General features: G+C 38.2%; 1 protein-coding gene across 1 annotated transcript in view; it reads right to left on the bottom strand.

Annotated features, from left to right (window-relative positions):
• Nucleotides 1-1,095: 1,095 nt before the first annotated feature.
• Nucleotides 1,096-14,041, bottom strand: part of WDR72 (WD repeat domain 72) — a 111,303-nt gene continuing 98,357 nt past the window's right edge. The window contains exons 19-20 of the mRNA XM_071755151.1: nucleotides 7,868-7,966; nucleotides 1,096-2,169 (exon numbers count right to left, since the gene is read on the bottom strand). Coding sequence (XP_071611252.1) covers nucleotides 2,114-2,169; nucleotides 7,868-7,966 — 155 coding nt within the window. The 3' untranslated portion in view covers nucleotides 1,096-2,113. The remainder of the gene's footprint in view (nucleotides 2,170-7,867; nucleotides 7,967-14,041) is intronic.

Genomic DNA, 14,041 nt, shown 5'->3' with positions numbered 1-14,041 from the left:
GGCCACACAGTTTATTGCACTTTGTGACTTCTAGATGAGAAAAATAAGCAACAAAACCAATCAATAATTACTCCTTAAGAAGTTTAACTATATTTTACCCCATATCTAAAATTCAGACAGCTACTCTAAAATATTAGCACAGTACTTCTGCTGGGACACCTCCAGTATAACAGAATAAAAAAGTATGGTTCATAATTACCTTGCAACTTTGTTGTAAAATCAGTCTCCAGGAGCATTAATCCAATGGTACATTAGACTGAATTAGCACAGAAATGTTTCTTCAGTTATGGCTTACAAGAAGCAATTGCAGGAAATTAATATGTATTTAAGTATACAGCTTTAAAATGGTCATATTCATGCAAAAAGATTCTTCTAAGCAAGAGTTCATCTCAAGCCTACACTGGAATGTTGGTTGTTTGAAAGACATCCAGATCCCATGGGAAATATACTTGCTTTGCTGGGAAATAAATGTACCTATTAAAAAAAAGTTTCTTCCTTACCTTACTGATATTATAATTAGCACAAAGCACACAAAAGCATGTGCCAAACAGCAATCACCACTGCACAAACCCTTCCAGAGGGCTGCCTGTGTTGGCAGAATTCTGCTTTGCAGAATTAAAGACAAGCAATCAAATATTGTGTTGCACAAATGTAATTGCTACTGCCCAGCAGTACTGGGTGTTACAGCCAGACCCAGTTCCCTGAGCTATGAGACCTCTTTGGACCCACTGGTTTTTAAAGTATCTGGTAGGAATAGTTGAAAGAGATTTGTTACCACTAAGCTGGCCCCTGTCAGCAGATGCTGATGCACAGCAGCAATGGGAAGGGAAATGGACTTTTCTACACCAGTGGAAAACTGCAGTTTCCAGAGGTGACTCTTGACAAGGCTGTGGAGCAAAGGAGATAGCAAGGTCCATCCTTCATTTGCTGCTTGGTTTGCTTCCTGCATGGCTCCTGTTACTCAGTTTCTGTAATTACCTTGGCAACTTCACGTCTGTCTTCTTGATGTCTGCAACTTTGATGTAACCACAAAAATGAAGAGGATAAAAGTCAGCTGAAAACTGTTCTGCACTTAGCTGTGCTGTGCAAGTCTGAGTCAATGAGATGGTTCCAGATCTGGGCACAGCAAGTGAAAAATGAAGCCATAGGAGTTGACATTCAGGTTATTCAGGCACCATAATTCAAACACAAGCTTAGATAAACAACAGGTACACTTTACATAGGAAAATGCCTTTCAAGACTAAGGAAAGCTGTTTCTGAAAAATACCAAATGTATAAGATCAGTGACTTTTCTGTTAGAGGATGTAATTTTGATACACAGTATTTACAGCTACAGAAAAATAGCATTAGATGTCTTTATCTTCTCTGGATTGCAGCCTATCTTAATGAGACACTCTTCAGCTGGACAAAACTGAAATACCACTTCTCCCAAGGCCCTTCCACTTGATGTTTCTAAAGCCCTTGCTGCCATACACTGCAGGCAGGGACTCATGAGGGTGTGGAAGTATTTAGAGAAAAGGAAAATTCACATCCTAGACAAGACCAGATTTGTAATCATTTCCCCATGCTTCCCTGTGCACACAACATTCTTCATACTTTAGTTGTTTCTAAACATCCCATGTTTATTTAAAATTTTGCCTTTTCCTTTATGATTTTTAAAATTATTTCAAATGCGTTTGCTTTGCCTCACTGTTAAAAAGCTGCAGGTAACAGAAATCAGAAGCAGGGAGGAAGTAAAATTTAAATTTGATGTACTTAATACAAGATAAAAAGAGATGCATACGTTTTATGTACAAAGTTGTTAGGTTTGGAATCATTGCATATACTAGTGAGAAGCATCTAAAAATAAAAAGTTTATATTTTCTCTGTTAGAACTACCAAAATTTGAATAAACTTAAATTGAATCAGTGGAAATCAATTAGTAATGGAAGTGTCAATTGAAGTCAATTAATCAGAACAGCTGATATTATGAAAGGTGTTTCTTCTGAAAATGAATAGTTAGAGGTACAGAAAAATAAATACAAAAATCCATTTCGTGTCCATGCCACATATAGGCCATTTATTGGCTGTTCTTGTGCATCTGGTGCATCTTCATTCAGCTAAGCAGGATTTTCTAACACACCTTACAGGAGCACACCTTAGATATCCAGGGATGTGGATTCATGTCATCTGGAAAAGAAATGTATTTATCTGGTTTAATGATTTTACAGTTTTGAAGTACTAGGCAAAAGCTTCTTTTTAAAAATTAAGTTATTTACAGTCATTTTATAGAGTAATAAAGTCTGAAAAATATTACAAACCTACCCACAGAAGACTGTTTATGTTATAACTGCTGTATAACTGGGCATTATGAAACCCAGAACTTCTCAAGTGAATGTCTGATGTTCCCCAAAACTTTTCTCCTGAACAGACTTCCTTCTCCCTCCTTTTTTGTTTTAAAGGAAATCATCCCAGTGGATAAGCAGAAAGATAATTCCTGTTTTAAACTATCAGATTTTTTGCTTCCTTTGCCAATATGATTTTGATATTACACATATTCCCTTTCAGCAGAACTACACCTAAAACAGCTGTAAACAAAAGTAATAGCAAGTTTTATTAATAAGTGATGCTGTCCTGGCTTATTAGAATTCCACAGAAAAGCACTCTCAAGCATTAGTTTTTAGCTTCATGATATCTTATTTGATGTATCATAAGATTTACAACCTGAATTTTAAATATTAGTTGCAATAGAAACATAACTTAAACAGATACAACACCTTTCATGAGTACATGAAAACCAAGGAAGAAGCCCACACTATTTCCTTCCCACTCCATCTTGTATATTTATCCTATTTTCTATCACCTTTCTGTCTGTCTGCATCACAGAGAGAGATTCACATTTTCTTGATGTCAAATAATTAAGTCTTCTGGTTTTACAGTTTGATTTACTATTAAAAAAAAACCCAACAAAACCAAAACAAACTCATGTGAGTCATGATACTAGAAACCCAGATTGCTGATGGCATGTGACACTGCTGCAGTGGAATTCTTATGGATCAATCTATGCCAGCACTGGAAATTCCAGACAGAATTCCTGGGCTTCATACACAGTGGTTGAACAGTGTGGGCTACCTCCTCATTTACTTCTATCTCCTTTTCATGGTGATGCAAATACAAAAAAACCCCCAAAACCAACCAAAAAAAAAAAAAAAAAAAAAAAAAAAAACAAAAAAAAAAAACAACACAAAAACAAAAAAACCCAAAACCCCCCAAACTTCCTTCCTTTTCCAGGGCGCTTGATTTGACCACTTTACCAAATATTTACATTTCCATTCTGCCTCTGTTCTGATCAACAGGTGATAGTGCTGATTTCCCTGACATACTCACCAGTGGATGGAACCTGGAGCTGGTAAGTGAATATTTGCTAGAGCAATTATAACTTGCCTGATAAAAAAAATAGTTACAATTTTGGTGCTGTCTTCTTAAGCACACTGAAGCTAATAAGAATCTGTTGTTCTTGATACATGTCCTCATTCTCATTTTTATTTGCTGCAGTTCTGTCTCTCACAGACTCTGTTTCAGGGACAAAGATCGTTCCCATCTCTGGGCCAAGGTCTGTCTAGGACAAGGAACTAAGAAAGTTTATGAAAAAAACTGCTCAGGTTTTTACTATTATCTGTTGTGCACCCAGAAGTACATTCTGCCCTGAAAATTCAAAAATGGAGAGGAGAAAATTTAACAGGGGCAATGTTTTTGGAATGAAGGGCTGGGAGAGATCATGAGCTGCAGAAGGGAGAGGTGACTCAGGCTGACTGTCTGGATATTGAAGGCCGTAAGCACACATACATTTCTTTACATGGTTTTCATCCAAAAAATAGAAAGCACTCTGTATTTTCTGTCTAAAATTTCCAACCCAGGGTTCCCCTAGGGATGCTCAATTTCCCTCCATTACCAAGTGAAGGAAGAGTTTAGTGCTCAGTCTACTGCAATGTCTCTGTTTGGGGAAGTAAGAGGCAAGGGGCACTTGTGCCTACATCGTTTCTTATGGCTTCAGCCCAAATCCATCCCTTGTCTCATAAGCACTGTGTTCCCAGAACCCTCCTGTGTGGGATTGCACCAAATAAGAAAAAGAAACAAAACACCTTAAGCTGGGTCAAGTCCTGCTACATTGCTCTTATATTTTGACTAACAAAATTCAGTGTTTTCAGTCCCCTTTAACCATACCTCAAACAACTCCCCTTGGACAAAAGGATGTGCCTGCTGGAGGGGAAAATTATCCAACATTGTGCAAGAAAACTTGGATGAATAGCACAGGCCTAAAGACCAACTTATCCATCCGGTTTCACTCAGTTTCAGCATTTTTCTCAGTTTCTCTAAACATGGCAAATTTGTCTGATACAATGGAAAACACTGCTGGGATTATTTATATTAAAATGGCATTCTAAGGGGCAGCGAATTCTTTCCTGGGGGTTGATATCACTAGAAGTCAAGTTCTACAAAAAGCTGCTGTAATTCTTATCTGATTATTATGTTCAAGGCCAGAGCAGAGAGAAGTTTGAAAGCCCTGGCTTTGCATGCTGAAGAGAAGTGGTCCTCAGCATGTGGGGAAAATGGCAGTGATAAACCTACTATTAGGCACCTGGGAGAGAAGCCCAGCATCTCCTCGGTGTGAGGGCTAAAATGGACAGGAGCCACTATCACAGATAATGGCAGCTTGTAGGCACGTGAAGGGAGCAACTAAAATCCATTTCACTTAGACAAGAAACTGCAGTCTGATATTTACCTGCGTCCATCACAGGTGAAAAGTGTTTGCTGTGAATTATCCAAGAGAAAAGTGCAGGTTGAGGGGTTTCATTACCCTTCTGAGAGTAGTTCAGATCACACGCAAGGAATCACAGGTAAATCTCAGACTGGTGTCTTGGGTAGTCAAATGGATCCCTGCTATTCATCTGAGTGTATGCCTTTTTCTGCAATTGCTGGAGGCCCACATCCAGGGCAGTGAGAACACGTGCAGACACACAGGAAAGGCAAAAGTAAGATTTTAGAAGATTAAGATAACTTTGAAAATAACTCCCAGTCTAACGTCAAAGTTAGAGACTGCACCTTTCACCATTAGGAAACCCAGAACACCACTAGGTCTGTTGACAGCTGCCCTATGGCCATTCTTGTTCAAATTGTAACACAGAAACCTTTTTAGGAACAACTGGAATTTTCTGCAGGCAATCTTGCCATATTTTCCCCTTTTCCTCAGCAGAAGAGATAATACAATCAATGTATTTCTTAAATCACTTTTGCACATATAACAACGTAAGTGAAGTGCGAGTGCAAGGCACTCAGCAAAACACCAATATAGACTTTTAAATAAAATCTTACAAATGAAATTTGCAAGTTCATAAAGACTTTGAATAAGTGTGGGAGAGATTCTAAGGTCTCTGGTTTCACCAAAGGAAATGCTGGCCTCCCAGGCACTTTCAAATTCCAAGATATGATTCGAAGTTGAGGCACCTGAGAAATACCAGGGCAAATCATAGCCAATTGAATGTCACATTATTGTTTCAATGTTTGGTCCTAAAAGCAAGTAGTAAGTTTTAAGTAAATGTATTGTGTTACCAAATCTTTCCTTTCAAACAAGCACTTCTCTCAGAAGTGTCTTAATTTCTTATCACAGAATTTCATCCGCACAAGGAGCAATAAATAATTCATGTCCGTAGCTCTTTGTTGTGTGTCCCTGAACTGCACAGAGCTGGAAGGCTGACAGCTGTGTCAGGACAAGCACCAAAGATCTGACATGACAAGTGACTAACAAGTTTCTTTCAGTCTATAGTGAAAGAAGACAATGGCATAAAGTGCAAAAACGAAATCCTGAAACAAATTGAAACTGTTTCTTTCTCTTTACCTAAGTGTTTGCTATGAGCTTATTTCCGACCCATAACCTCTGGTCATTTTATAGTACTGCCCAACCCCCTTTACTCCTCACATTCGCCTGGCCATTTACGCCTGTCCACGGATCAATATGAGCAATTCTTGGAGAAATACGATGTCTCCATGACAACCAAGCCACAAATTCTCAGTGGAAAGCAGTGAGACCAGTAGTGAAATCTCCTGAGGTTTTCAGACCTATAAGAGAAGATGTCTTAAAATGCAGGAATGGACAGAAATGAAAGCCAGAGTAATTCATTGTTTATTACTAGTTTAATGATGTCAGATGGACCGAATGGAACTCAGTTTTTAAGTTTAGATGCTTTATCAACATGTATTTTTGCCAGTCAATATTAACCTCCTGACAGGCTTGCATTCTTTCCATTACTTGATATAGGTATGCAGAGTGCAGAATTGGGTATTCAAGTTCCCATCCTATCGTGTACACTTTGCCACACAGACTGAATTTAAGGTTTAAATTAATGTTACTTTGAGGTACATCAATTCTCACCTCAACACTTCAGTGTCACTTCTTTTTAATTCTTTCTGACTTCAGAACACATCAGAACTTGGACACTCCACATTTTTGCCCATAATCATTGCTGAAGGAACTATAGGCAGTCTCTCAAGGAGATGCCATGCACCACACATTGTAGGTTCTGTAAGGAATTAAACTTATCCCCTTCCCAAATAGATTACCTATTTCTTTCTAAATCTCATGCTGGCTCCTGCTGTACAGCATTGAGTCCAAACCTACGTGGCTTTAAAATGATTTACAATTCATTGGTTTCAATTATTCTAACAGATACTGGTGTTCATTTCTGTGGAAAAGATGAAAAGGGAATGTAGTTCAAATCAGGTATATGACAGCAGCTGAACTCCCAAGGAATCTTGGAGGAGTACACTGTGCTGAAATATAATCCCCCAGACAAGGGTCCTATCTGGGTTCTGAGATGACTTTGGGGACCTGACATGGATTTCAGACTGCACCCTTTGACTGAAAATTAAATCTCAGCAGCGTTCCTTGGGGAAGGATCAGGGGACTGTTGGCAGCTGCCCCCTGTCAGCACAGGCTGCAAGATTTGGAAATCTCTTAACTAAGCTGACAGGCTACAGAGACGATGAATCAAAAATATGATACACGGATCAGCACACAAAGATGCAAGAGGGTACACAGAAACCAGATAAAGCAGGGAAGGAAAATATCAAGTGAAGAAAGATGTTTAGCTCTTTCTCTAATGAGGACTACATGCAGGTTACGGGGATGGTGTATGTGGGTCAAGCTCACAGTCTGCTTAGAAGATCCTAGTATGTAGTCACACGGAATAGTTTTAATCAGCTCTGACTGAATACACTTTATATTTAATTGTTTCCCTTCGAGATTCATTTCATAAATTTCATAGATGTTCCATAACAAGAAAGATAATGAAACTACATGAAGATAAATCTTTTAGTCACCAAAAAGAATGCGCTTTATGGATGTTCCTGCATTTAGCTGAATCAATGTTAAGAGCCATTAAAATGAAATAATGGTTGTGAACTGATTTAAAGAAAAGAATCAAGCTATTTAACACTACCAATTTGTTCCCTCCAGAGATACAGAGATGTTCACCACTCCATTCAACAGCAGTATACACAATCCTTAATTTTTCATAATCTTCAAAGGGGCAGGCATTGTACATATATTAAGTAAGCAGTGTAGTCCAAAACTAATTATAATGAACTAGTAGTGTCAGCTTTCTTTTTGGTCATAAAGCCTTTATCCTTTCTAAGACCTGAATTCTTGATGAAAGAGGAAAGGATAACAGCTCCACACTGTGACCCCTGGAGGTGACCATTAATTTGACATTGCAGCTGCTAAAAAGGAAACAGCATTACAATGTGCTTTTTTTTTTTTTTTTTTTTTTTTTTTTTACAGACCCAAAAGCTGCATCAGATTTATCACTTGATTCCTTTAAATGCCTCTCACCTGGACTCTCAGACTCTTCCAAGACACATCTGTCAGGTGCACCCTCCACATCCTGGAAGTTTGCCGAGTCTGAGCTCTTGTCCTGCTTCAGAGCACTGACTGGAGTAAGAAAGAAAGAAAAGAAGGGGAGGGAGAAATGTAATCAGAAACAAACACTTCCTGATTTTCACAGAGCTTTCAATGCTGAGGAAATAATTTGCAAACACAAATAAGAAAGTGAAATAAACCAAACACAAACTACTTACGTGCAACCATAACACGGTTCAAAAATACAGAGACAAGAATTCACTGATGGAGAAGTTTGTGGCATTGGCTTAAATGTGATCCCTGAAGTAAAAATTCAGTTTTTAGTTAGAGAATCCTAAAATAATAAAATAATTGGGAAGCCATAAAAACTGCTTGTCTGTTTCACCAAAGAAGCCAGTAAACAATGTGAAAGATCAATGAGGTGGTTTTGTAATTACAGAAGTCATTCACCAGGGAGAGAAATGGTGTTTTAAGATGAAAATATGCTGTATATAACAAACTAGAATGTATAATAAAATCAGTGATAATTCCAAAGTGCAGGAAAAACTAGACTGAGTTGCAGCTAAGTGATTACCAAGTTTGATTTCTTCTTTTACATAATTGCTAAAAATATTTTTCTTTCAGAGCAGGGAAATATTTTCATGGAAACAATTGTTTATCTGTGTATGATTTTTAAATTCACTTTGCTGTTGAACAAATCCCAGGTAAGCTTTTCCTGAACAGAAAAGAGGCTTTACCCTTGTTACTCTCTATTTCCTTCTCGTTTGCTTCGTGTCTCTATGTGGAGCCACAAATAATTTTTCCTAATACCTAGAAAATTAAGCAAGGTTCTAAACTTCCTAGTGGATGGGGAAACCAATGGCTATGCAGAACCTCACTGTAGTTTTGTCCTGTTTTCAAAATAAGAAGTTTGCTCCTTTATAACTTTTGATTGATGACTTATTATTTTTAATTTATTTTAGTTTTTTTTTTTAAACAAAAGGGTTACTTAATTTAAACACACAGCTAAATTTTCAAAAATTTGAGTGAATCAACACAGCCTCAGGGCATTCAGACAGGAAATGCTCCAGAGGCAGATTCCACTTCTGTGCTTTCCATCACTCTGCAGCTACTGATCCCAGGTGGCCAAAAGGTTCCATCGTTCTCCACTCCTGCCCTGACACAGAGTCCTTTTGAAGCAATCAGAAATTCAATACAATTGTGGAATTAGACCCTTAAAAATGCAATATTGAAACATAACAAATAATGAAATCTCTTATAGTGACATCATGTATTTCAGGTGAAAAAAAAGCCCATACATTTTCCTTTGAAAGGTGCCTTGGAGGGAACTAAGCAGTTATCCAATATGTTACTGAGGCAGAGGAGAAACACAGAGCTAAATTTCTGAACTTTGAAAAAGCTCAGTCCACTTGTATCAACAGACAACTCATCCACCCGAATAGGAGCTTTGGTTCTTGTCTCTGCCATAGAGATATTGATGGGATAATCTGCATGAGGTGAGTTGACACTGAAGAATAACTTCCAGTAATGACAAATGTTCTTGTTCACACATATAAACACTGTGATAAGTGCAGGAAGAAAGGTCTTCAAAGATACCTTTTTTCTTTTTGGTCATATTTTTAGAACATTTAAGTAATTTTCAAATATACTAATTTAAGGCCAGGATTCTCCCTTCAGAAAGAAAGAAAAATTGAAAACATATGCATATTTTCAAAGAAATTATTTTGTGCCAAATTTATTGGAACATTCTTTTTGAAACAGTTCTTCTCATTAAACATTCAGCTCCACTGTGCCAGTGATAGATAGAGTCATTACAGCTCCATGAATTTAAAGTCAGACCTACTCTGAAGTAGAGCAATAGGAAAATTTCCAACAGGATGCACTGAGATAAAAAGGAGAAAACAAAAAGTACATCTATGCCTTTGCAGGGAAAGAGAAAAATCACAAGAGCAGTCCTCTCTAAAAGGCATCAAAGTGACTGAAAATTCAGAATCAGCCTTTCAAAAAAATGGTGTATTTTTCACCCAGTAAAGAATTCTGAGTGAGCTACAGTCAGGAGATGCTTTCACAGCACCAAGCTCCAGTCCCATTTAGGAGAAGGCAGGTAGTTCCCCTGCTGGAAGTCTTTGCTGTAATTGCTCTTGAATGGGACAAGGACCAGCCTGTCCAAATGGCAGTATAATTCATACAAGTCATATAATTCATGCAATTTAAAATAGCCTGCTTGATTTTACAACAAAGCAGAGCTGGGCAGTGCTTTTAGCAGATTCAGTTGGGAAGCAACTGAGAACATGATGAGCAAAAGGCAGCTAGAAGCAGGTCCAAGCACAGATGAGAGACATCAGAAGGAAGGTGTGAGCTGAGCAAGGAAGAAACCAAGGCAGGCAAGCAAGATCCTTGGGCAAAGCAGGATGATGTCCTGTTGCTATATTTGAGTAGAGATTGTAGAGATTCAGGGAGATCTGGGAGAGGATGGAGCCCCTGAAAGCCAGGAAAGCCCAAAATGACAGAGTGGATATGGCTGAAAAAAATGACAGAACCAATGCTGAATCACTCATTGATGGCAAGGAGTAATTAGGAGCAATTTAAAGAGAATGGAAAGCAGGGATGGAAAGGGTTCTCACCCAGGGGCAGATAAGCAAACCTCTAGACAACTTGTGTAAAAGGAACTCTCAGAGAACGAGGTTCAGCAGGAAAAAGAGAAGGGAGAAAAATGCAGATTTCAGAAAAGCAGGAGACAGGCTGGGACAGGGTTACTGGTGTGAGTGAGAGATGGGTACCATAGGCTTGCTCCTTCCTCAGAAGTGCACACACCTCCCTGGACAGCATCTCAGCAAATAAAAGTCACTAGACCCTGGTTTATGAAGTTACATAATGAGCTTATGCAGTGAGCAAGAGAGGGACCCAGGCAGAGACCTCCAGATCCCTTTTTTAAAACTTCGTGTTATGTGCTCAATTGGAAGAGGAACATTCCTTAAAAATACCATGAAAGAACAAAGGGGACTGAAAAGTTAAAAATAAGGAAAGAACAGTCTGGCCCAAATAAAGACTGAGAGCAAACAATGGCATTATGTAATCATGAAAAAAGTACCAAAGAAACCTTAACACTTGCACCTACTTTACTGTGTTTTTCCCTTTGGGGAATAAGATTTTATTTTCAAATGTCAAAAGCAGAAATACTATTCCCAATTGCTTATACCTAGGATGCTGAATGGAATTTAAGTTATTTAAACATAAATAGGGTGATCTTTATTTATTCTGAGGATACTCTGTCCTACTTTGGGTTCAAATGGACCTTAAAATTACTTTTGCTTCCATCTGAAAGCTAATTTGTGTAGCCAAAGGGATGTAAATGACTGGAGAATAAACGAGCCTCAAATCTACAAGTCAGAGAAGAAGTTAATAATAATTTTTGATACAGTAACTCCAATGATCTTTTTCTTTCTATTTGGTGCAACGTAATTTCAATTATTACATGGACAGTAAAAAATACCTTTGTTGGCATGGAAGCAAGGTAAAAGGACAGATTTCATTGAGGCAAATGACCTTGAACTTCACATATGAAAATGACATAAATCTTCATTGTACAGGATTAATCTTGAGAACCATGGTAATTTTTTCTGATACATCTTAATAGGCTCTTGAGAGTTGTTTACTGAACTTGATATCCATTCTCTTACATTATTGAAACAGAAACAGACATTAAAAACTAGGTATGAAATTTAGAATAATAAAAAACCATAATAACATCATGGCATTCAGTGAAACATTTATGCAGACTGCTTTAAGATACTTCAAATTACACAAAATAAAAGCAAATTATTTCTGAAAAGAGATCCCAAACTAATGGGCTGTTGGTCTTAGAAAAAAGCCTTTTCAAAACCCAACTCTTCACAACATAAGCTCTTCTCTACAAATATACAACAGTCACTTGTCATACCAACAACTCATCATTGTCATTTATTCCTGCTTGCTCTGCTTAAGCTCTGGAAAGCCTTTTTCCTTTCTGGAAATATCACACATTGAAGTCTACTTGGCCTGCTCTGCACACCAGTTTCCTGCATGCAGACACTGGAGAAAGAAGTTTGCATAACACAGGTGAATAAACCTGTTAGGTGCTTTCTGAGAAGGTGCCTTTGTTACTGATAAAGTGGCTTGGTAACCTAAAGACAGTCTGCAGAGAAAACAAGAATTTATTTGTCATTCAAAACCAATGGGTGGGGAAACAAAAATATTTTCAATAAAAATATTAGGCAAGAGAAACACATTTAAGGTGGAATACAGAACACGAATCAATCAGAATCTAAATAAAACTGCATGAAAAAAGCTGTAAAGAAAATAAAATGCTGGTATCTTTTTATTTTTGTAAATGGATAAAACAATTGTGCTGCAATGCCACCCTGGGGTATATGGGATCTTACAGGCACTTACTGCATTATACCCAAGAAGCTTGATGGACATCTGGACAATAAATGCTTTGAGTACTATTTTTAAAAGCATATTTTGTAGATATGTTAAAAAAAAAAAGAAAAAAAAAAGCATAAGAACAGCTGTGTCTGCTGAGACCAGATACCATCAGTGTAAGAGTCCAACCACCATGAAGCAATCCTGCACCAGAAATTTCTCCTAAACTTCAGTCTGAAATCCCAGTAGATTTCTCCTCTACAAACTTCTCCAGTTTTCCCTTCAACAACTTAGAAATTTTGCATCCTTCACATCCTACACCCTAATTTACCACAACAGGGGAAGCTCTGATGTTTTTCCAAGAGGGTGGCCATGTCCTTTTCTCTTTGTTCACATCCCTATAAGCTTCATGTGGAACTTGTACGAGAAAAAGCAGGAGTGTGAGCCCTGTGTGCTCTCCCCCCGATGCTTGTGATTGAACAATGCTGAGTTTTCTCCTCTTTCAACCACCTCCCTCCAGGTTGGGGATTCCTGCCCCAATTACCTTTCTGCATGTGTTTTGGTGCCAACCTAAAAGGATTCAGTCACGTCACTAATAGTAGAAGAATTGGTGAAAACATTAATGAAATGGCAAGTGAAGTATTAGCAGTGCTTGCCAGAGATGTCTGGGAACAGAAAAAGCAACTAAATGAAATTCCAGCAGGAATTCCCTGCCATGTAAGGGCCTGTGTGTGGGACAGTGTGCCAGGAGGATGGGGACACGGCCTTGGTGGCACCAGGATTACTTCACAGGTTTTCCAGGTGATGCTCCCAAGTGCAGGGCCTGGCACGGTGTTTGCTGCCACAGCAGGAAGATTGTTGACTTGTGCTCAGCTTGTGATTCTCTTCTGAGAAACTGTTACCTTGCTATTTCTGCCTCATTGCAGGAGATTAATCCTACCCCAGTCTAGATCCTTGCTCTCATCTTTATTGAATTGGACCCTATTTTTTTCCAGACCATTTCTCAGGCCATGCAAACCACTAATTCATCTCACTGACAGAAGACTTCAGTTGCTGGTCATTTCATAATTTTTAGTGTCATTTAAAAAAATCTGTACTGATATATGCAGTTGTCATTTAACTGAGAATGGGTGGTTGTTATATTCTTACGATTAAATACCACGCTGGCCCAGTTTTCATTACATTTTAATTTTAAGAAAAGAGATTAAGCAATTAACCTGGAGAAACATTATCACTTTAAAGTGAACGCTGCAGAATATGGAAATTGGAACTCTCCTTGAAATAAGCCAGTATGGAATAAGTCAAACTGGAAACTAGGGTAATGTAAATCCATTACAGTGAACACAGAAGTAGGACTTAATATTACATTGCAGAGCTCAGCCAGCAGAAATACCAACCCAGGCACATGGGAAAGCCTGAGTCTGGGCTTGCACTCATGCAAACAAAGCTCATTCCACTCCCCAAATCAATTGCAACTAAACGCTTTTCCTTCTCTAAGTGTGAAATTTCTTGTAAGGTTTTATATATTTTGAATTTAAGAACTCCTGAAATCCCATTTTCCTCTCACCCCTCCATGAGGACAGAATTAATACAGACAGGAAAACTGAAATTTCCAGCGATTTTTTTCCCAACCTACCTTGAAGTTTTATTCATCCAGAGGGACTTTCCCACTTCTCTCAACTAAAATATAGTGGCATGTAACAAATTATGCTCTCAAAGGACATCCCATTTTTGTTTCATTAG

Source organism: Heliangelus exortis, chromosome 11 (assembly GCF_036169615.1).
Source record: "Heliangelus exortis chromosome 11, bHelExo1.hap1, whole genome shotgun sequence".
NCBI lineage: Eukaryota > Metazoa > Chordata > Aves > Apodiformes > Trochilidae > Heliangelus > Heliangelus exortis.
Note: the sequence above shows the minus strand (reverse complement) of the source record. Positions and strands in the feature narration are given on the sequence as shown.